The sequence below is a fragment of the Salmo salar genome, chromosome 01, assembly GCF_965601325.2.
Source record: "Salmo salar chromosome 01, fSalSal1, whole genome shotgun sequence".
Classification (NCBI taxonomy): Eukaryota; Metazoa; Chordata; class Actinopteri; order Salmoniformes; family Salmonidae; genus Salmo; species Salmo salar.
In genome coordinates this window covers 39896455-39921745 of record NC_138291.1, presented here as the reverse complement: position 1 = coordinate 39921745, position 25291 = coordinate 39896455, and the positions used below count along the sequence as shown (strand labels likewise).

At 43.4% G+C, this 25291-nt stretch overlaps 1 protein-coding gene across 2 annotated transcripts in view; it reads right to left on the bottom strand.

The window, feature by feature from the left end:
• fbxo34 (F-box protein 34) overlaps positions 1–25291 on the bottom strand; it is a 49001-nt gene that overhangs the window by 6256 nt on the left and 17454 nt on the right. For both annotated transcript variants that reach the window (XM_014194751.3, XM_014194756.3), the window contains exon 2: positions 7194–7398. In XM_014194751.3, the coding sequence (XP_014050226.2) occupies positions 7194–7294 (101 nt within the window). In that variant the 5' untranslated portion in view covers positions 7295–7398. The remainder of the gene's footprint in view (positions 1–7193; positions 7399–25291) is intronic.

The window sequence follows — 25291 nt, the reverse complement described above, 5'->3', positions numbered from 1 at the left end:
AAATAACAATAGCGAGGCTATATACAGGTGGTACCAGTACAGAGTCAATGTGTGGGGGCACCGGTTAGTCGAGGTAATATGTACATTTAGGTAGAGTTAAAGTGACTAGGCATAGATAATAACAGAGTAGCAGCTGCGTAAATGTGGGGGAGGGGGGGGCAATGCAAATTGTCTGGGGTAGCCCTTTGACTAAATCTTCAGGAGTCTTATGACTTGGGGGTAGAAGATGTTTAGAAGCCTCTTGAACCTAGACTTGGTGCTCCGGTACCGCTTGCCGTGCGGTAGCAGCGAGAACAGTCTATGACTAGGTTGGCTGGAGTCTGACAATTATTTGGGCCTTCTTGACACTGCCTGGTATAGACGTCCTGAATGGCAGGAAGCTTGGCACAGTGATGTACTGGGCCGTACGCAATACCCTTTGTAGTGTCTTGCGGTCGGAGGCCGAGCAGTTGCCATACCAGGCAGTGATGCAACCCGTCAAGATGCTCTCGATGGTGCAGCTGTAGAACCTTTTGAGGATCTGAGGACCCATGCCAAATCTTTTCAGTCTCCTGAGGGGGAATGGGTTTTGCCGTGCCCTCTTCACGACTGTCTTGGGGTGCTTGGACCATGTTAGTTTGTTGGCGATGTGGACGCCAAGGAATGCAAAGGCACTCTCAACCTGCTCCACTACAGCTCCGTCAATGAGAATGGGGGCGTGCTCGGTCCTCTTTTTCATGTAGTCCACAATCATCTCCTTTGTTTTGATCACGTTGAGGGAGAGGTTGTTGTCGTCGCACCACACGGTCAGGTCTTTGACCTCCTCCTTATAGGCTGTCTCATCGTTGTCGGTGTTCAGGCCTACCACTGTTGTGTCATCGGCAAACTTAAATGATGGCGTTGGAGTCGTGCCTGGCTGTGCAGTCATGAGTGAACAGGGAGTACAGGAAAGGACTGAACACGCACCCCTGAGGGGCCCCCGTGTTGAGGATCTGCGTGCATCATTTGTGGATCTGTTGGGGAAGTATGCAAATTGGAGTAGGTCTAGGGTTTTTGGGATAATGGTGTTGATGTGAGCCATGACAAGCCTTTCAAAGCACTTCATAGCTACAGATGTGAGTGCTACGTGTTGGTAATCATTTAGGCAGGTTACCTTTGTGTTCTTGGGCAGAGGGACTATGGTGGTCTGCTTGAAACATGTTGGTATTACAGACTCGATCAGGGACAGGTTGAAAATGTCAGTGAAGACACTTGCCAGTTGGTCAGCGCATGCTCGGAGTGCACGTCCTGGTAATCCGTCTGATCCTGCGGCCTTGTGAATATTGACCTGTTTAAAAGGTCTTACAACGGCTGCGGAGAGCTTGATCACAGTCGTCTGGAACAGCTGATGCTCTCATGCATGTTTCAGTGTTACTTGCCTCGAAGCGAGCATAGAAGTAATTTAGCTCCTCTAGTAGGCTCGTGTCACTGGGCGAGCTCTCGGCTGTGCTTTCCTTTGTAGTCTAATAGTTTGCAAGCCCTGCCACATCCGACAAGCGTTGGAGCCAGTGTTGTACGATTTGACCTTAGTCCTGTACTGACGCTTTGCCTATTTGATGGTTCGGAGGGCATAGCGGGATTTCTTATAAGCTTCCGGGTTAGAGTCCCGCTCCTTGAAAGCGGCAGCTCTACCCTTTAGCTCAGTGTGGATGTTGCCTGTAATCCATTGCATGTACGTACAGTCACTGTGGGGAAGACGTCATCGATGCACTTACTGATGAAGCCAGCGACTGATGTGGCATACTCCTCAATGCCATCGGAAGAATCCCAGAACATATTCCAGTCTGTGCTAGCAAAAAAACTGTCCTGTACCTTTGCATCCGTTCCATCTGACCACTTTTTTATTGACCGTCACTGGTGCTTCCTGCTTTAATTTTGGCATGTATGCAGGAATCAGGAGGATAGAATTATGGTCAGATTTGCCAAATGGAGGGTGAGGGAGAGCTTTGTACACATCTGTGTGTGGAGTAAAGGTGGTCTTGAGTTTTCCCCCCTCTGGTTGCACATTTAACATTGATAGAAATTAGGTCAAACTGATTTAAGTTTCCCTGCATTAAAATCCACGGCAACTAGGAGCGCCACCTCTGGATGAGCGTTTTCCTTTTTGCTTATGGCGGAATACACCTCATTGAGTGCGGGCTTAGTGCCAGCATCGGTCTCTGGTGGTATGTAGATGGCTACAAAAAAATACAAATGAACTCCCTAGGTAGATAGTGTGGTTTACTGCTTATCATGAGATCCTCTACCTCAGGCGAGCAAAACCTCACAACTTCCTTAGACATCGTGCACTACCAGATCCCTAGACCTTGGTCAAAAGTACTGCATTAAAAAGGGAATAGGGTGCAATTTGGGACATGTGGTGTCTTGGGGATGGAAAGCTGTGTCACACTGAATCTGATTATGGCAAAAACAAGGGTTGCTGTTCCCCCAGCCCAGCCACCCTCCCTCCATTGTTCCCCCAGCCCAGCCTCCCTCCCGCTGCTATTCCTCCAGTCTCCCTCCCTCTGCTCTGACATAATGGGAACAGAGCCTAAGTTCAGACACAGCTGGGCCCTTACACAAGTCCTGTCAGCTGATCCAGCCCCTGACACACACACACACACACCACACACTCTCCATCAACGACACACAGGACTTCAAGTAGCCGCAGTGGGACAGGACAGACGGCAGTACATATAAGGCATTATTCACTGCTGCTCTGGAGCTCTGATAAATGTGGGACAGTAGGGTGGAGGTGGGGGGCACCTGAGGTGACCAAATCAGGGAGGCATGCAGGGGAGGGGGGCGACAAGGGCACAGCAAAGGCACTGGCTGCATCTCAAATAGCTTTTCTATATAATACACACAACCAGTCAAAAGTTTGGGCACACCTACTTATTCAAGGGTTTTTCTTTATTTTTACTATTTTCTACATTGTAGAATAATACTGAAGACATAACACATGGAATCATGTAGAAACCAAAAAGTGTTAAAAATAAAAATCTAAATATACTTTATATTTGAGATTCTTCAAAGTAGCCACCCTTTGACAGCTTGGCATTCTCTCAACCAGTTTCACCTGGAATGCTTTTCCAACAGTCTTGGAGTCCCCACATAGCCAACAAGTGCTCAGCCTGTTTTTCCTTCACTCTACGGGTACCACTCATCCCAAACCATCTCAATTGGGCTGAGGTCGGGTGAAAAACAAATGATAATCCCACTAAGCGCAAACCAGGTGGGATGGCGTATCGCTGCAGAATGCTGTGGTAGCCATGCTAGTTAAGTGTGCCTTGAATTCTAAATAAATCACAGACAGTGTCACCAGCAAAGCACCCCCATACATCACACCTCCACCTCCATGCTTCACAATGGGAACCACACATGTGAAGATCATCCATTCACCTACTCTGCGTCTCAAAGACAACACGGCGGTTGGAACCAAAAATCTCAAATTTAGACTCAGACCAAAAGGACAGATTTCCACCGGTCTAATGTCCATTGCTCGTGTTTCTTAGCCCAAGAAAGTCTCTTATTGGTATCCTTTAGTTGTGATTTCTTTGCAGCAATTTGACCATGAAGGCCTGATTCACACAGTTTCCTCTGAACAGTTGATGTTGAGATGAGTCTTCTGAGGCTGGTAACTAATGAACTTATACTCTGCAGCAGAAGAGACTGAATCAGGCCTTCATGGTTGAAATGCTGTAAAGAAACCACTACTAAAAAAAGGCACACCTATCTATATAAAAGGTCCCACAGTTAACAGTGCATGTCAGAGCAAAAACCAAGCCATGAGGTCGATGGAATTGTCCGTAGAGCTTCGAGACAGGATTATGTCGAGGCACAGATCTGGAGAAGTGTACCAAAAATGTTCTGCAGCATTGAAGATCCCCAAGAACACAATGGCATCCATCATTCTTAAAATGGAGGAAGTTTGGAACCACCAGACTCCTCCTAGAGCTGGCCGCCGGACAAACCGAGCAATCGGGGGAGAAGGGCCTTGGTCAGGGAGGTGACCAAGAACCCGATGGTCATGCTGACAGAGCTCCAGAGTTCCTCTGTGGAGATAGGAGATAGGAGAACCTACCAGAAGGACAACTCTCTCTGCAGAACTCTACCAATCAGGCCTTTATGGTAGAGCGGCCAGACGGAAGCCACTCCTCAGTAAAAAAAAGCACATGACAGCCAGCTTGAAGTTTGCCAAAAGGCACCTAAAGACTCACAGACCATGCTAAACATTCTCTGGTCTGATGAAACCAAGATTGAAATCTTTGGCCTGAATGCCAAGCATCACGTCTGGAGGAAACCTGGCACCATCCCTACGGTGAAGCATGCTGGTGGCATCATGCTGTGGGGATGTTTTTCAGCGGCAGGGACTGGGAGACTAGTCAGGATCGAGGAAAAGATGAATGGAGCAAAGTACAGAGAGATCCTTGATGAATACCTGCTCCAGAGCGCTCAGGACCTCAGATTGGGGCAAAGGTTCACCTTCCAACAGGACAACGACCTTAAGCATAACCCACTTGAACCCAATCGAACATCTCTGGAGAGACCTGAAAATAGCTGTGCAACAACACTCCCCATCCAACCTAACAGAGCTTGAGAGGATCTGCAGAGAAGAATGTGAGAAACTCCCCAAATACAGGTGTGCCAAGCTTGTAGCGTCATACCCAAGAAGACAAAAGGCTGTAAACTGAGTAAAGGGTCTGAACACTTATGTAAATGTTTTTATTTTATATATATATATATTTTTTTTTAACTGTTTTTGCTTTGTCATTATGGGGTATTTTGTGTAGATTATGAGGGGAAAAAAAGTCTATAACCTAACATAATGTGGAAAAAGTCAAGGGGTCTGAATATTTCCCGAAGGAACTGTATATAAAGTGCACTACTTTTGACCAGGACCCATAGGGTATATAATAGGGTGCCATTTGGGACACAAACACACTGCTCTCTAGGGGTGGGGTGGCTTCATCTAGTAATTGGCTAGCTGGAGAGCATGTAAAGCGGTGTGCCAAGGGAGGGAGAATAACAGCGAGCTGTGTGTCCTTGAAAGGCCTGCAGTAGCCCCAGTCACTCTCCTCTCCACCACCAGTCCCAGTGTTTTCACTGCTCTAGTGTGTGTGCACGTGTTGACTGAAAAGGGGAAAGTGTGGCACCAACATCAACAACTGAGTAGGCTCACATTATACAGCCGTGGCAACAACTACACCTGTAATAACAATTATAATTCATTACACTTTTTTTTTTTTTTTTTACAATCTCAAAGCACTTTAAGCAACAACAAAGACATGGAATTTTGAAAAACAAATCATTCATGGACAATAATGGCAGGCATGGTTCTTGGACTCTAACTGATTCATATCAGTTATCCATTAGCTGACGTTACCAAAAGGTCATTGAAGCTCAGACAACAACATGCTACACTAATGTCACTAGCATCAGCCATTTTGTTCAGAGATCCACACTCCAGGGTTGTATTATAATCAGTGAGGTGAAACATAAATGTTGCGAAAAGTAAATGAATATAGATGCTGTAACTACTCTATTCCACATTTTTGTTCTATAAAATACATTTATATGTGAATGTTCTGCAATATTGTGGTTGCACCCTCCTAAACAGCCCCTTGGTGTGGCATGCCAAGTTTGACTGTTACTCATTATTACACAACCTGGCCAACAGAGACTATTTCCCCTTCCCAGCAGTGCTCAGACCCCACACTGAGACTGCGTCTCAAATGCCACCCTATAGCCTATATAGGGCTCTGGTCAAAAGAAGTGCACTATATAGGGAATAGAGTGACATTTGGGATGAGCCCATTACACAAACACCACCCTCCTCCAAGTCATACTTTCCTCAATGCCTGGTGCCAGCGCCAAAACACACATCAGTGCTAATGGCAATTTCAGGGAAAAGTACAATTTAGCGTTATGTAAAAAAACTAAAAACTGTCTGAAGTGAAAGGCACAACAGAGCTGGCCCTATGTGGACTGGAGGGGCAGTCATGGGCTCTGATGAGGTGAGCTCACACCTGGACTCCGCTAGAGAGAGCAGCTTCAATGTAACAACCTCATTCTTTTCTCCTCTATTCCCCTCCCTCCTTCAAGAGTCCATAACTTCTTCTCCATAGGAGGTTGCCAGGGAACGGATCCAACTTCAAAAGTCAAGGAATGAAGTCACACGAGGGCTGTGTTCTAAATGGCACCCTATTCCTTATGTAGTGCCAAAGCACTCTATAGGGATAGGGTGTCATTTGGGAAACACACGAGCAAATCAGTCTGAGGCTGCGCCTGCATGCTGCAATTATGTGCAACATCACATGTTCTTCCTGAGGCGAGGCAGGGGGCTACTGGAGCGCACACCTGGGTTCAAATGCTATTTGAAATCGATGAAATACTTGTTTGCGCTAGCCGGCCCGGAGTACAAACAGTTTTGGGACTATTCCATTTGTCCATTAAGCCAGGCAAACGCAATCAAGCACAGATTATGAATTATGAAATTATTTGAAAAAAGTATTTAAAACGCAGCATCTGGGGCTGAGTCAGCCTGAAGCACAGCACGGGCCTCCACACGTGTCTGTAGTTTGGCATAAACAAATGGGCCTTCATTTACAGACACGAGGTAAGCGGGGGGGATAATAAACTCAAATGTGTTTTGCGACATCGTTATGGGAAAGTCATACTAAATAATCCCAGTACTTAAACCATCATTCACCTGGCTGGCAGGCACTGTCCCACAGAGCAGTACAACAGGTCAAGTAAAACAGTCACAACTTTGGTTGCAAATAGAAACTTTGAGTAGAGCTGACAATCCCATATTCTACATAGGCCTATTGATTCTACATTATGTATTTCTATCCGAAACACTAACCTTGCACCCTCCTGAACAGGAATTCTAGCTCAATATGGGTGGCTCTAATAATAATGCCATGCTGAAGAGGTAAGCCTAGTTCAATGCTAATGTTAGCAGTAGTGACTAGGTAAACCAACCCAAACAAAGCATGGATTCTAGTCTTGTCCATAAGCTGCTTTTAACATAGGAACCAAGTAAGTCATTTTATAATTTGAGTGCGCTGTCCCTTTAACTCACCTCTGAGGTATGCAAGTAGGTAGGTAGAGTGGTGATTTGTGAGTGAGGGGGGGACTCGGCGAGATAGGAGAAGCTTACTTCCAGTGTGTGTTTGTATCTTGTCTCTTACCTCCAGGCTGACAGCAGCAGGTTGGGTGGTGGTTTCCTATGATCGCTGTGAGAGGAGGCGGTAGCTTTGCAGTAACTCGTAGATTCACATCGCTCAGGCATTCAGCTCCTCCCTCCAGTCCAGTGTGGTGACGGACGTGTGTCTCCCACAACCCCCTGCAGGCCACGATCTGATGACCGCACAACTCAGGGTCCCATCCACCCCACTGCAGGGAAACAGACACGATGTACAGTTAATTACACAGCTCAGTTCCAGACCACCTCGCACATAGAAGAAAGCACTTAAATGGAACATGGCTGTGTGTGTGTGTGTGTGTGGGTGCAGGGTTCTCCCCAGGATTTAACACTTCTAACTGCCATTTCCTGCAAAAGATTGCCTTATATGATAACAAAAAGTAAAACATTTGAAATAAAAAACAATTTAGAGTGGCGCAGCCAGTCCACAAGGTGGTTCAGCACCCCTCTTACATTCTTTGAGGAGAACCCTGTGAGGGGGGGGGGGGGGGGGGGGGGGAATCTTATGCCGATATAATGACAATTCAATTAGCCAACCATTATAATGGGTTAATCACCCTGGCCTCCCAGGAACAATGATCTGCAGAACTGCATAAGTCAAAAAGCACAGGGCCGAATCAAAATCCAACACTTCTTGAAATGCTGCCTGGCTGAGATTGACATGTGGCAACAAGTTAATATACAAGAAACATATGGACAAATATTCACAAAAACATTTCTTTCCACAAAGTTGTTCCTCTGAATGTGAATGAATGGCTTACGTAAAGCAAGCCAGACCTGGCACGGTCTAACAAAAACAGACAAAAGGCAAAAACAACCATATGCCTTTACAAGGTTTACAATGTTGTGTTTGTGGTTTAACCACCTTAGTTTCCATTAGCTTATGCCTCATTTCCAACACTATCCAATAAATCTAAAAATACACCACTGCTCTGCAACAAGTCAACCACAGATAGCCTAAACAAACATGTGCCATTACATCAAATCATTTTCCACCTTCAACTTATAAGTCAGATATGAAACCAAAACTTGCAACTATTCAGACTGATAAACTGTACATAGCTTCATTTCAAACTGAGCCAACACTGAAGTGGAAACACGCTCCCTTCAATGCTGCATCCCAAACGGCACCCTATCTACTCCCCATTAGCGCACTACTTTTGACCAGGGTCCATATGGCCCTGCTCTAAAAGTAGTGCACTATATAGGGAACAGCGTACCATTTGGGACAGAACCTTGAATCCTTCCCCCATTCTCATTCTCTGGCTGAGGAAAAACAAGCCCCGAGTTTGTTTTCAAAGAGATATGTCAGCCATGAAGACCAGATAAGACTGAACAAAAGCTGCTTTGAGAACAGTGGAACAGTGGCCAGCCAGGGGACTGAGGGGGCAGAGGGGAAGGGAAGCCTGCTCTGCTTATCATACACTTGGCTAGCTAAAACACAAGTCAGTCAATCACTGAGGGACAGGCTAGCATCTCATGGTACACAATGATGATTAGACTACCCGACTCATTCCTTCATATCAGCATTATTTATTAGCCCAGCACCAGAATTCTCAAGTTGAGGATGTGCACAATCATATGAACCTTTTCTTCATAGACTGTCCCTGCCAGGGTGGCTGGACAAGGCGGTTCAAATCCTAAATGTTTGGTTACACTGGATTCGGGTCATTCCTGGACATTGATAAATACACAGCGCGTTCTAAAACAGTACTCAGACCCCTTTACTTTATCACGTTACAGTAAATCTAAAAAAATTGACAAAATTAATTTCCCCCTCAATCTACACACAAAACCCCATAATGACAAAGCGAAAACAGGTTTAGATTTATTTGAAAATGAATAAAAATGTAAAAACAGAAATGCCTTATTTACATAACTACAGACCCTTTGCTATGAGACTTGAAATTGAGCTCAGGTGCATCCTGTTCCCATTGATCATCCACCTGCGGTAAATTTAATTGATTGGACATGATTTGGAAAGGCACACCCGTGTCGAAAAGAGGTCCCACAGTTGACAGTGCATGTCAGAGCAAAAACCAAGCCATGAGGTCAAAGGAATTGTCCTTAGAGCTCAGATACAGGATGGTGTCGAGGCACAGATCTGGGGAAGGGTACGAAAACATTTCTGCAGCATTGAGGGTCCCCAAGAACACAGTGGCCTCCATCATTCTTAAAGGGAAAAGTTAGGAACCACCACGACTCTTCCTAGAGCTGGTCGCACAGCCAAACTGAGCAACTGGGGGAGAAGGGCCTTGGTCAGGGAGGTGACCAAGAACCCGATGGTCATTCTGACAGAGCTCCAGAGTTCCTCTGTGGAGATGGGAGAACCAGAAGGACAACCATCTCTGCAGCACTCCCCCAATCAGGCCTTTATGGTAGAGTTGCTAGACGGAAGCCACTACTCAGTAAAAGGCACATGACAGCCCACTTGGAGTTTGCCAAAAGGCAACTAAAGGACTCTCAGACCATGAGAAACAATATTCTCTGGTCTGATAAAACCAAGATTGAACTCTTTGGTCTGAATGCCAAGCGTCACGTATACGGACGAGACCTGGCACCATCCCTAAGATGAAGCTTGATGGTGGCAGCATCATGCTGTGGAGACGTTTTCAGTGGCAGGGACTGGGAGACTAGTCAGGATCGAGGGAAAGACTAATGGAGCAAAGTACAGAGAGATCCTTGATGAAAACCAGGACCTCGGAAGGTGAACCTTCGCCCCAGTCTAACAGGACAACCAACGACCCTAAGCACACAGCCAAGACAACACAGGAGTGGCTTCGGGACAAGTCTCAATGTCCTTGAGCCGGCCCAGACAGAGCCCAGACTTGAACCCAATCGAACATCTCTGGAGAGAACTGAAAATAGCTATGCAGCAATGCTCGCCATCCAACCTAACAGAGCTTGAGAGGATTGGGAGAAACTACCCAAATACAGGCCTGCCAAGCTTGTAGCGCCATACCCAAGAAGACTCGAGGCAGTAAACCCTGCCAAAAGTTGCTTCAACAAAGTATTGAGCAAAGGGTCTGAAAACTTGTAATTTTTGGGGGGTACATTAGTAAAACATGTTTTTTGCTTTGTCATTATGGGGGAGTAAGTGTAGATCTTTGAAGGGGAAAAATGGTTTCATCCATTTTAGAATAAGGATGTAACATAATGTGGAAAAAGTCAAGGGGTCTGAATAATTTCAAATGCACTGTACATATGCATGCACGTACAATTGAAGTCGGAAGTCAACATACCTTAGCCAAATACATTTGAACTCAGTTTCACAAATCATGACATTTAATCCTAGTAAAAAGTCCCTATCTTAGGTCAGTTGGGATCACCACTTTATTTAAAAAATTTGAAATTTCAGAATAATAGTAGAGCGAATGATTCATTTCAGCTTTCTTTCATCACATTCCCAGTGGGTCAGAAGTTTACATACTCACTTAGTATTTGGTAGCATTGCCTTTAAATTGTTTAATTTGGGTCAAATGTTTCAGGTAGCCTTCCACAATAAGTTGGGTGAATTGTGTCCCATTCCTCCTGACAGAGCTGGTGTAACTGAGTCAGGTTTGTATGCCTCCATGCTCGCACACACTTTTTCAGTTCTGACCACAAATGTTCTATAGGGTTGAGGTCAGGGCTTTGTGATGGCCACTCCAATATCTTGACTTTGTTGTCCTTAAGCCATTTTTCCACAACTTTGGAAGTATGCTTGGGGTCATTGTCCATTTATGACCAAGTTTTAACTTCCTGACTGATGTCTTGAGATGTTGCTTCAATATATCCACATTTTCTTTCCTCATGATGCCATCTATTTTGTGAAGTGCACTAGTCCCTCCTGCAGCAAAGCACCCCCACAACATGATGCTGCCGCCCCCGTGCTTCACGGTTGGGATGGTGTTCTTCGGCTAGCAAGCCTCCCCCTTTTCCTCCAAACATAACGATGGTCATTATGGCCAAACAGTTCTATTTTTGTTTCATCAGACCAGAGGACATTTCTCCAAAAAGTACAATCTTTGTCCCCATGTGCAGTTGCAAACCGTAGTCTGGCTTTTTTTAAATGGTGGTTTTGGAGCAGTGGCTTCTTCCTTGCGGAGCGGCCTTTCAGGTTATGCAATATAGGACTCGTTTCACTGTGGATATAGATACTTTGGTACTTGTTTCCTTCAGTATCTTCACAAGGTCGTTCGCTGTTGTTCTGGGATTGATTTGCACTTTTCGCACCAAAGTACATTCATTTCTAGGAGACAGAATGTGTCTCCTTCCTGAGAGGTATGACGGTTGCCTGGTCCCATGGTGTTTATACTTGCGTACTATTGTTCGTACAGATGAACGTGGTACCTTCAGGCGTTTGGAAATTGCTCCCAAGGATGAACCAGACGTGTGGAGGTCTACAATGTTTTTTCTGAGGTCTTGGCTGATTTCTTTTGATTTTCCCATTTTCTCAAGCAAAGAGGCACTGAGTGAAGGTTGCCCTTGAAATACATCCACAGGTGCACCTCCAATTTACTCAAATTATGTCAATTAGCCTATCAGAAACCATTACATAATTTTGTGGAATTTTCCAAGCTGTTTAAAGGCACAGTCAACTTAGTGTCTAAACGTCTGACCCACTGGAATTGTGATACAGTGAATTCTAAGTGAAATAATCTGTCTAAACAATTGTTGGAAAAATGACTTGTGTCATGCACAAAGTAGATGTTCTAACCGACTTGCCAAAACTATAGTTTGTTAACAAGAAATGTGTTGAGTGGTTGATGAACGAGTTTTAATGACTCCAACCTAAGTGTATGTAAACTTCCGACTACAACTGCATGCATGCATACACAGTCAAAAGTTTTAGAACACCTACTCATTCATGGGTTTTTAACTATTTTCTACATTGTAGAATTAGTGAAGACATCAAAACAATGAAATTTACATTTACATTTAAGTCATTTAGCAGATGCTCTTATCCAGAGCGACTTACAAATTGGTGCATTCACCTTATGATATCCAGTGGAACAACCACTTTACAATAGTGCATCTAAATCTTTTAGGGGGGGGGGGGTTTAGAAGGATTACTTTATCCTATCCCAGGTATTCCTTAAAGAGGTGGGGTTTCAGGTATCTCCGGAAGGTGGTGATTGACTCCGCTGTCCTGGCGTCGTGAGGGAGCTTGTTCCACCACAGGGGTGCCAGAGCAGCAAACAGTTTTGACTGGGCTGAGCGGGAACTGTGCTTCCTCAGAGGTAGGGGGGCCAGCAGGCCAGAGGTGGATGACACATGGAATCACGTAACCCAAAAAAGTATTTAACAAATCAAAATGTATATTTTAGATTCTTCGAAGTAGCCACCCTTTGCCTTGATGACAGCTTTGCACACTCTTGGCATTCTCTCAACCAGCTTACATTTTAGTCTTTTAGCAGACACTCTTATCCAGAGCGACTTACAGTAGTGATGCATACATTTCATGCATTTTTCTTCTTTCTTTTTTATACTGGCTCCCGTGGGAATCGAACCCACAACCCTGGCGTTGCACACACCATGCTGGCATTGCAAACACCATGCTCTACCAACTGAGCCACAGGGAAGACACTCCAATACCTCACCTGGGAATGCTTTTCCAACAGTCTTGAAGGAGTTCCCACATACGCTGAGCACTTTTTGGATGCTTTTCCCCTCACTCTGCGGTCCAACTCATCCCAATCCATCTCAATTGGGTTGAGGATGGGTGATTGTGGAGGCCAGGTCATCTGATGCAGCACTCCATCAATCTCCTTCTTGGTCGATTAGCCCTTACAAAGCCTAGAGGTCGCTGGTTCAGTGTACCTTAAATTCTAAATAAATCACTGACAGTGTCACCAGAAAAGCACCCCCACACCATCTCCATGCTTCATGGTGGGAACCACATGCGGAGAGTACCCATTCAACTACTCTGCGTCTCACAAAGACACGGCGGTTGGAACCAAAAATCTCACATTTGGACTCATACCAAAAGGACAGATTTCCACCGGTCTAATGTCCATTGCTCATGTTTCTTGGCCCAAGCAAGTGTTCTTCTTATTGGTGTCCTTTAGTAGTGGTTTCATTGCAGCAAATCGACCATGAAGGCCTGATTCACGCAGTCTCTTCTGAACAGTTGATGTTGAGATGTGTCTGTTACTTGAACTCTGTGAAGCATTTATTTGGGCTGAAATTTCTGAGGCTGGTAACTAATGAACTCATCCACTGCAGTAGAGGTAACTCATATGTCATATCCCATCTGGACAAGAGGAATACCTATGTACGAATGCTTTTCATTGACTACAGCTCAGCATTTAACACCATAGCACCCTCCCAACTCGTCATAAAGCTCGAGACCCTGAGTCTCGACCCCACCCTGCGCAACTGGAACCTGGACATTCTGACGGGACACCCCCAGGTGATGAGGGTAGGAAACAACATCTCCACTCCGCTGATCCTCAACACTTGGGCCCCACAAGGGTGTATTCTCAGCCCTCTCCTGCACTCCCTGTACAACCATGACTGCGTGGCCATGCACACCTCCAACTCAATCATCAAGTTTGCAGACAACACTACAGTGGTAGGCTTGATTACCAACAAAGTTGATACCGCCTACAGGGAGGAAGTGAGGGCCCTTGGAACGTGGTGTCAGGAAAATAACCTCTCACTCAACGTCAACAAAACAAAGGAAATAACCGTGGACTTCAGGAAACAGCAGAGGGAGCATACCCCCAAGCGGAGGACGGTAGTGGAGACGGTGGAAAGTTCCTTGGCGTACACATCACGGACAAACTGAAAATGGTCCACCCACACAGACAGCGTGGTGAAGGCGCAACAGAAATTTGGCTTGTCACCGAAAACCAACTTTTACAGATGCACAATCGAGAGCATCCTGTCAGGCTGTATCACCGCCTGGTACAGCAACTGCGCCGCCCACAACCGCAAGGCTCTCCAGAGGGTAGTGCAGTGTGCACAACGCATCACCGGGGGCAAACTACCTACCCTCCAGGAAACCTAGAGCACCCGATGTCACAGGAAGGCCAAAAAGATCAAGGACAACAATCATCCGAGCCACTGCCTGTTCACCCCGCTATCATCCAGAAGGCGAGGTCAGTACAGGTGCATCAAAGCTGGGACCGAGAGACTGAAAAACAGCTTCCATCTCAAGGCCATCAGACTGTTAAACAGCCATCACTAACAGAGTGGATGCTGCCAACAGACTCAAATCTCTGGCCACTAATAGCTTTTATTAAATTAATTTGTTAAATGTATCACTAGTCACTTTAAATAACGTCACTTCAATAATGTCTACGTATCCTACATTACTCATCTCATATGTTATTACTGTATTCTATACGTCTACTGCATCTTGCCTATCGCTCATCCATATATTTATATGTACATATTCATCCCTTTACGTGTGTGTATAAGGTAGTCGTTGTGAATTTGTTCGATATTACTGCACTGTCGGAACAAGAAGCACAAGCATTTCGCAACACTCGCATTAACATCTGCTAACCATGTGTATGTGTCCAATAAAATTATTTGTTTGTGACTGCACTTTGAAATGTTCCGGATTGACTGACCTTCATGTCTTAAAGTAATGGACTGTTGTTTCTCTTTGCTTATTTTAACTGTTCTTGCCATAATATGGACTTGGTTTTTAACCAAATAGGGCTATCTTCTGTATACCACCCCTACCTTGTCACAACACAACTGATTGGCTCAAACGCATTGAGGAAAGAAATTCCAAATTCACTTTTAACAAGGCACACCTGTTAACCTGTTAGGGCTAGGGGGCAGTATTGACACGGCCGGATAAAAAACGTACCCGATTTAATCTGGTTACTACTCCTGCCCAGTAACTAGAATATGCATATAATTATTGGCTTTGGATAGAAAACACCCTAAAGTTTCTAAAACTGTTTGAATGGTGTCTGTGAGTATAACAGAACTCACATGGCAGGCAAAAACCTGAGAAGATTCTGAACAGGAAGTGGCCTGTGACAAGTTGTTGTTCATCTTGGCTCTTTTTATTGAAGACTGAGGATCTTTGCTGTAACGTGACACTTCCTACGGCTCCCATAGGCTCTCAGAGCCCGGGAAAAAGCTGAATGATATCGAGGCAGCCCCAGGCTGAAACACATTATCGCGTTTGGATAGTGGCTGGTCAGAGTACTCTGAGACTCAGGCTCGTGCACAACGGCACGAGATGTTTTTATTTTCTCTCTCTTTGTACGTATACACGCTTTCCCGGTCGGAATATTATCGTTTTTTTACGAGAAAAATGGCATAAAATTGATTTTAAACAGCGGTTGACATGCTTCGAAGTACGGTAATGGAATATTTCGAATTTTTTTGTCACGAAATGCGCCATGCTCGTCACCCTTATTTACCCTTTCGGATAGTGTCTTGAACGCACGAACAAAACGCCGCTGTTTGGATATAACTATGGATTATTTGGACCAAACCAACATTTGTTATTGAAGTAGAAGTCCTGGGAGTGCATTCTGACGAAGAACAGCAAAGGTAATAACATTTTTCTTATAGTAAATCTGACTTTGGTGAGTGCTAAACTTGCTGGGTGTCTAAATAGCTAGCCCTGTGATGCCGGGCTATCTACTTAGAATATTGCAAAATGTGCTTTCACCGAAAAGCTATTTTAAAATCGGACATATCGAGTGCATAGAGGAGTTCTGTATCTATAATTCTTAAAATAATTGTTATGTTTTTTGTGAACGTTTATCGTGAGTAATTTAGTAAATTCACCGGCAGTGTTCGGTCGGAATGCTAGTCACATGCTAATGTAAAAAGCTGGTTTTTGATATAAATATGAACTTGATTGAACAAAACATGCATGTATTGTATAACATAATGTCCTAGGGTTGTCATCTGATGAAGATCATCAAAGGTTAGTGCTGCATTTAGCTGTGGTTTGGGTTTATGTGACATTATATGCTAGCTTGAAAAATGGGTGTCTGATTATTTCTGGCTGGGTACTCTGCTGACAATCTAATGTTTTGCTTTCGTTGTAAAGCCTTTTTGAAATCGGACAGTGTGGTTAGATTAACGAGAGTCTTGTCTTTAAAAAGGTGTAAAATAGTCATATGTTTGAAAAATTGAAGTTTTTGCATTTGAGGTATTTGAATATTATTATTCCATGGGATTACACTGGCTGTTGAGTAGGCGTCCCACCTAGCCCATAGAGGTTAACTGAAATGCATTCCAGGTGACTACCTCATGAAGCTGGTTGAGAGAAAGCCAAGAGTGTGCAAAGCTATCAAGGCAAAAGGTGGCTATTTGAAGAATCTCAAATATATTTATTTGTTTAAGCATTTTTTGGTTACTACATGTATTTCATAGTGGTGATGTCTTCACTATTATTCTACAATGTAGAAAATAGTAAAAAGAAAAGAAAAACCCTTGAATGAGTAGGTGTGGGGTCCGACCCGATACTAGGTGTACTTAAACTGGACACTGTGTAGATTTGTAGCACACAGAGCGAGCAGTGGCGCGAATGAGAGCCACGAGTGCACAGCCACCGCTTGCTCCTCATCCCCTTACAGTGGTGCGCATCAGTTATACCTATTTCACATTAATATGACCTCATTTTCAGTGAGACACAGAATCCTTCGCCGTGCACAGACGAACAATTGAGGAGAAATGGGTGAGAACACACTAGGCCTACTTTTTGTCTTGCATATGTAAAGTGTCCCCATTTTACAAACTAAAGACATTTTTCCAGCAGCTACTGAACATAAATTAAAAAGGCCTACTTATCCGCTTCTCAGATTAAGAGTGCTGAGCTGAGATCGGTTTTGCCTTCTAAATCATAATGAATAAGATAATGAAATCAAAGTGATTAAGACAAAAAATCTGAGTAGAAGTGCTGATAAAGGACCTGTCCATATAATCTTAGTCAGCATGATCTTAAAGGCTAAACTGATCCTGGAACAGCACTCTTACTCCGATAAGCTTTGTGGATACAGGCCCTGATCTTGCTAACAAAACCACACATGCTGAAAATGCACAATCAAAATATTTTTTATTTCACCTTTATTTAACCAGGTAGGCACGTTGAGAACAAGTTCTCATTTACAATTGCGACCTGGCCAAGATAAAGCAAAGCAGTTTGACACATACAGAGTTACACATGGAGTAAAACAAACATACAGTCAATAATACAGTAGAAAAATAAGTCTATATACAATGTGAGCAAATGAGGTGAGATAAGGGAGGTAAAGGCAAAACAAGGCCATGGTGGTGAAGTAAATACAATATAGCAAGTAAAACACTGGAATGGTAGATTTGCAGTGGAAGAAAGTGCAAAGTAGAAATATAAATAATGGGGTGCAAAGAAGCAAAATAAATAAATACAGTAGGGGAAGAGGTAGTTGTTTGGGCTAAATTATAGATGGGCTATATACAGGTTCAGTAATCTGTGAGCTGCTCTGACAGCTGGTGCTTAAAGCTAGCGAGGGAGATAAGTGTTTCCAGTTTTAGAGATTGTTGTGGTTCGTTCCAGTCATTGGCAGCAGAGAACTAGAAGGAAAGGCGGCCGAAGGAGGAATTGGCTTTGGGGGTGACCAGAGAGATATACCTGCTAGAGCGCGTGCTACAGGTGGGTGCTGTATGGTGACCAGCGAGCTGAGATAAGGGGGAACTTTACCTAGCAGGGTCTCGTAGATGACCTGGAGCCAGTGGATTTGGCGACGAGTATGAAGCGAGGGCCAGCCAACGAGAGCGTACAGGTCGCAGTGGTGGGTAGTATATGGGGCTTTGGTGACAAAACAGATGGCACTGTGATAGACTGCATCCAATTTATTGAGTAGGGTATTGGAGGCTATTTTGTAAATGACATCGCCGAAGTCGAGGATCGGTAGGATGGTCAGTTTTACGAGGGTATGTTTGGCAGCATGAGTGAAGGATGCTTTGTTGCAAAATAGGAAGCCAATTCTAGATTTAACTTTGGATTGGAGATGTTTGATGTGAGTCTGGAAGGAGTTTACAGTCTAACCAGACACCTAGGTATTTGTAGTTGTCCACATATTCTAAGTCAGAACCGTCCAGAGTAGTGATGCTGGACGGGCGGGCAGGTGTGGGCAGCGATCAGATAAAGAGCATGCATTTAGTTTTACTTGTATTTAAGAGCAGCTGGAGGCCACGGAAGGAGAGTTCCGGAGAGTTGTATGGCATTGACGCTCGACTGGAAGGTTGTTAACACAGTGTCCAAAGAAGGGCCAGAAGTATACAGAATGGTGTCGTCTGCGTAGAGGTGGATCAAAGACTCACCTGCAGCAAGAGCGACATCATTGATGTATACAGAGAGGCGAGTCAGCCCAAGAATTGAACCCTGTGGCACCCCCATAGAGACTGCCAGAGGTCCGGACAACAGGCCCTCCGATTTGTCACATTGAACTCTATCAGAGAAGTAGTTGGTGAACCAGGCGAGGCAATCATTTGAGAAACCAAGACTATTGAGTCTGCCGATGAGGATGTGGTGATTGACAGAGTCGAAAGCCTTGGCCAGGTCAATGAATACAGCTGCACAGTATTGTTTCTTATCGATGGCGGTTAAGATATCATTTAGGACCTTGAGCGTGGCTGAGGTGCACCCATGACCAGCTCTGAAACCAGATTGCATAGCGGAGAAGGTGCGGTGGGATTCGAAAATGGTCGGTAATCTGTTTGTTGACTTGGCTTTCGAAGACCTTAGAAAGGCAGGGTAGGATGGATATAGGTCTATAGCAGTTTGGGTCAAGAGTCCCCCCCGTTGAAGCAGCTGCTTTCCAATCGTTGGGAATCTCAGACGATACGAAAGAGGTGAACTGGCTAGCTTCTGTAGTGGATTTCAGATGAGGTGAATACATTTATTTTATTTTACATTTTGTGAGGCTGGTTGCAGGAGAGTGTTTTGAAGTTGAGTTTTTAGAAGCGAAATATATATATATATATATATATATATATATATATATATATATATATATATATATATATATATATATATATATATCATATACATATACACACACACACACGTCTGACTGCTATGCCATCTTGGATGGATATACTACAAATATCATTGCATTAATATAGAATTACCAACCCAGAATAAATTAAAACTGGAACTAGGCCTTTGGCCATTTCACATAGCATTTTTATTTTTGAGAGGGACTGATCTATTTGGTTCGTCAACATTCTTCTCCAGAGGCGTTTTCTCTTTAGCGAGTTCTCACAACCCAGCACTTCTCTGTTGCCCATTGTGGCCTGCCTGCGGCACAGCACCAGTGTATGAGTGTGGGTGTATGCATGCAGGGGAGTAAAACTAAAGCAAGTAAAATGCACACAAATTCTTCCAAGCCTTCCGTGTACAGCACAGCAAATCAGCACGATTAAACTGGTCAAACACACACACACACGAGAGAGAGACACACACAGGATCTTTTCACATAGATTGTGTGGTTAACTGTAATCAAAGCGCGGGGGGGGGGGGGGTTCTACTCAGCCAACATATAGAATTGTTTTAAGATGGTCATAAAGCCATTTGATTATTTGCTTCTTTTTTCTTTGTTTTGCTTAAATATTGAATTTGGCCTTTACTACTATAGCCCATAGAAACGCATTAATAAACAGCAAACAATACAGTAAAAACAATGTATCGTAAGGAATAAGGTTTTGAAGTGTTTCATATCTAGAAGATGTAAGAAAGACCAAGAAATATTTATCTTGTTTTGAACACATATTTAACCCCTTTTTTTGTAGCGACAAAACTACCTCCATACTTCCATTCAATTGTATAGGTTACCTTCAGACGAGTCCCATGACACTTATGGGGGTCATAGAGCAAGTACACAAGTGGGCGTCCAAAAAACGCAAAAAAGCCCAGAAGGCTAACAAAATTTGCTCAAGTAATAATGAAATGAAAAACAAATTTCAAAGACAGGCAAGCCAGCTCATTAAGTTATACATATAGAGCTACTGAATGTAATTTTTGGACATTTACAAGCGAATGTGAACAAGAGATTGTGTAAATGAACAAAAGTTGACGCATGCAGTACTGGCTCTCCTGCAGCAGTACACGCTGTGTCTGTGTGGAATCTGGAGTCGCTAGGGCAATGGGCCTGCCTGTTTTGCTTGGAGAAGAGGGGGGAGGAGCAGACAGGCTGAGATGGAGAGGAGAAAAAACACACAAGGAAATCAAGATAGCAGTGGCAGCTGTACAAATAACTAATCCAAAGGGCGTTGACTTCTCAAACCCGACAGGGGCCTCCCGAGTGGTGCAGCAGTCTAAGGCACTGCATATCAGTGCTAGAAGCATCACTACAGACAATGGTTCAATCCCGGGCTGTATCACAACCGGCCACGACACATATTTGGCCCAGCATCGTCCAGGTAAGGGGAGGGTTTGGCCGTCATTTTAAAATAAGAATTTGCTCTTAACTGACTTGCCTAGTTAAATAAAAGGTAAAAAAATAAATGAGCCACTTCGATAGCAAGTTAAACAAGGGGTGGTGTTAACAGAGTCTAGCACCCGCAAAACACCAGTCTCAACGTCAACAGTGAAGAAGCGACTCCGGGATGCTGCCCTTCTAGGCAGAGTTCCTCTGTCCAGTGTCTGTGTTCTTTTTCCCATCTTAATCTTTTCTTTTTATTGGCCAGTCTGAGATATGGCTTTTTCTTTGCAACTCTGCCTAGAAGGCCAGCAACCCGGAGGCACCTCTTCACTGTTGACGTTGAGACTGGTGTTTTACGGGTACTATTTAATGAAGCTGCCAGTTGAGGACTTGTGATGCATCCGTTTCTCAAACTAGACACTCATGTACTTGTCCTCTTGCTCAGTTGTGCACCGGGCCTCCCACTCCTCCTATTCTGGTTAGAGCCAGTTTGTGCTGTTCTGTGATGGGAGTAGTACACCGCGTTGAACGAGATCTTCAGTTTTTGGCAATTTCTCGCATGGAATAGCCTTCATTTCTCAGAACAAGAATAGACTGACGAGTTTAAGAAAGTCCTTTGTTTCTGACCATTTTGAGCCTGTAATCAAACCCACAAATTCTGATGCTCCAGATACTCAACTAGTCTAAAGGCGGCCAGTTTTATTGCCTCTAAGTCAGCACAACAGTTTTCAGCTGTGCTAACATAATTGCAAAAGGGTTTTCTAATGATCAATTAGCCTTTTAAAATTATAAACTTGGATTAGTTAACACAACGTGCCATGGAACACAGGAGTGATGTTTGCTGATAATAGTCCTCTGTACACCTATGTAGATATTCCATTACAAATCTGCCGTTTCCATCTACAAATAGTCATTTACAACATTAACAATGTCTACACTGTATTTCTGATCAATTTGATGTCATTTTAAAAATGGACAAAAAAAAGTGCTTTTCTTTCAAAAACAAGGCCATTTATAAGTGACCCCAAACTTTTGAACGGTAGTATAGCTGTCTACATTCTTTCTATGATAGGCCTAAACATTAGAAAGATGATGGCGATGCATAATTTTTGCAAAAAACACCTTGCCTTTTCATTCGAAGCTCATTTACTTGTGCGGCTGCAAGCCAAATTGTGTTACACTTCAGTTCTCATCTGATGAAAACTAAGGTATTTTATGTCAAATGTGTTGCACGAAGATATTTTCTGTGAAGGAAAACTATAGTTGCACATCACCTGATCCCTGTATTGAAGCAATAAAAAATAAAAAACATGACTTTCAATATAAAAGGCGACCACTGTTAATGCACAGCTGGATTCACCTGCTCCAACTTTCTCCTGTTACTATTTACAAACAAATAGTTGACTGGCTCAAATGTGCTGGGGAACTAGTAAGCTTCATAACGTAAAATAAGAACGTAATCTGCTTTATCCCCTAACGCGTTACACAAGTTGACTGCAGGTATTTACTTAAAATGCTTCAAAAATAAAAATGTATTGATAAAGAAATAGTTAACATATTGACGGTATAGAAATACCAACCCATGGCTATTTCCAAAATACCGCCTAGGCCTACCATAGTGTTCGTGAGAGACTCCCCTTTCTACAGTGGTGTCACTCATTTGTAGCCCAAAAGGGTCGGACGCTACAAACAAAAGCTGGCACATTAACTATACCGACTTCTGTGGAGGAAAACGGAGGACACCATCGTGTTCGCGAGGGTCTCATCTTTCCATAGAGTGGTCATATTAGTTTGTAGGCAAAAACGATTTTTCGGGATGTCTCAGGTCTGACAAACACCACTGTAGCTCGGCCACCTTCCACTGCAAATGAGGAATGCCGACATTGCCGGATTGAGATGCAGCAAATGCAACAAAGCTATTTTTTATGTTACTTAGATTGATTCACAGGTCAATCTAAGGATTAAGGATCTTCGAGAGGTATCGAATCATTCTCGAGAGACATTACTGTAATGTAAAATCATCTCAAAAGCTACCTCCAGAGGCCACCCATGACAGTCGCCCGATAGATGCCCATCTCCAAGCAGGGAAGTGTAAACAGAATTGTCTCCTTGAGCCCAACATGCCTACAGTAAAAAACAAATAGCAGACCAATGTTTTTGAAATGGCAAAAAATGCGTAGACATTTTCATTATATTTAAGACATGTTTTATTGAGTTATCTGAAATTGCAGTTAACTTCACTAGGGTAGGGGGCAGCATTCTGAATTTTGGATGTAAAGCGTGCCCAAATTAAACTGCCTGCTACTCAGGCCCAGAAGCTAGGATATGCATATAATTGGTAGATTTGGATAGAAAACACTAAAGTTTCCAAAACTGTTAAAATAATGTCTGTGAGTATAACAGAACTTATATGGCAGGTGAACACCTGAGGAAAATCCATCCAGGAAGTACTATTATTTTGAAAGGCTGTTTCTCCATTGAAAGCCTATCTACCATACAAAGACTTAGGACCCAGTTCACAATCTCTATGGCTTCTTCTACATGTGGCCAGTCTTTAGGCATTGTTTCAGGCTTTTACTCTAAAAAATGAGGGAGATACAGCACTTTCAATGAGTGGACAGTGGAAATTTCCAGACATGAAGCCAGTGCGCGATCGGGAGCGTGCCTTTCTTGTTTCTCCTTTTCTATTGACAAAGCTTTTGTCCGGTTGAAATATTGATTATTTATGACAAAAACAACTTGAGGATTGATTTTAAACATCTTTTGACATGTTTCTACGAACTTATATTGTACTCTTTTGACTTTTCGTCTGGGTGTGAGAGCACGCTTTGTGCCTTGAGGTTTTTGGACATAAAGAGGGACATTATCGAACAAAACGAACATTTGTGTAACATGGAGTCCTGGGAGTGCCACCAGATGAAAGGTTAGTAAATAGTAACCATTTAGCCATCTATTCCTTTTTTTAATTCTCTTTTGAGGCTGTATCAAAATGTCAAAATGTTTGACTTTTGTGAGTCCTTTCCTTGGCTGTGAAATGTCTATGGTTTCTTGTGGCTAGGCGCTGTCCTAACATAATCGCATGGTGTGCTTTCGCCGTAAAGCCTTTTTGAAATCGGACACTGTGGTTGGATTAACAAGATGTTTATCTTTAAAATGGTGCATAATACTTGTATGTTTGAGGAATTTTAATTATGGGATTTCTGTTTGAATTTGGCGCCCTGCAATTTCACTGGCTGTTGTTGAGGTGGGACCCTAGCGTCCCAATGATACTAGAGGTTAATAGCCTGTTACATTATGAAATTGTTACCGTAGCAACAGGGATAGTACACCCAAATTACAAATTGTTATCTTTTTTTCTTACCTTGTAAGCAGTCTTGACAAGGTACGACATAAATCCATGCTTTGGTTAAGTTTCCCTGGCACCATTTCGAAATGCACGCAGCACAAATCCCATTCAAGTCATGGGACCGATATTAGCATTTTTTGCACATCATGTTCAAATCATCTGTAAATTACTTTAATGAGCTTCAGAATCAATTTGAGATACTTTCAGATTACTTGGACATGATGCATGAAAAATGCTACTAAATCAGTACCAAGACTTGAATGGGATCTCTGTCCAAAAATGCTAAAACGTTAGCATTTGGAAACAAAACCAAAGCATGGATTTCCTCCAACCCTTTAAGCAGTCCATAGACAAGGAAACCAATGTGTCATTTTGGATGTAATTTTGTAATTTGGGTGAACTCTCCCTGTGGAATCTCAACTGTGGTTCTGTTCAGAATGAAACGATTGTAAAATAAATTCACTGTACTTTTATAGTCGTATGTGAGGTAGTAAACATTCATGTTTGATATGCCAACGTACTAGCTGTATCTAGATAGCACAGCTATTGTCTTGCAAGTTAGATTTAACGTGTGTACGAACAAAATAAACCCTTTGCTTGTGAATCGTTGCATTATTCAAGAGTATAGTAAGCTACCTCATGATTATAGGTTTTAGATTCTCTCCTGCTACTCCACTCAACTACATTTACCCTGTCATACACAAACAAACCTGTGCCAAGCCAATGCTCCAGTCCCATGACTAGGTCGATAAGAGGACACCCTGAATGACAAAGAAGCCCACAGAGCACAGCCTCTCCAATTTCATCAGTAGCAGCTTCTAGACGATACCAAATTCTGATGCTGCTGCACCATGTCCCTATCCATGAGGCATAGCTACAACATAGAAATATAATCAATATTACAGTCATTTTTAAAATGCTCTGGGTCCATCCATTAGAGACCCATTGACTTGACTCGGGATGCACATTCTAGTGATTATTTTTCTATGGGCTACCCTTTCCTTTCATAAGGCGCTTCCTTTACCTGAACTTACTGAGGAGTTTCCATCCTAATACAATAGCACTTTAAACAGTCAGGAAAAGGAGGGGTGGGGCTGCACACTGCAATTCTTATACAAAGCTATTTCCATTACCAAGCACTTGATTGACAAGCACTAAAAGTGCTATCGAGTCCAGCTGCTGAAATTTGAGGGGATTTTCTAATATAGGCTGGTACTGTAAAGTATAGCCAACAATACATCAGGAAACCAACCAGTCCAGAGAGAGAAAGAAGCTTAGTTTAATAGATTTGAGACCACGCTAACAAAACATGCTTTTCTGCCCCCTTGGTATAAATCCATCATTACCAAAACAACTTAAATTAGTTCA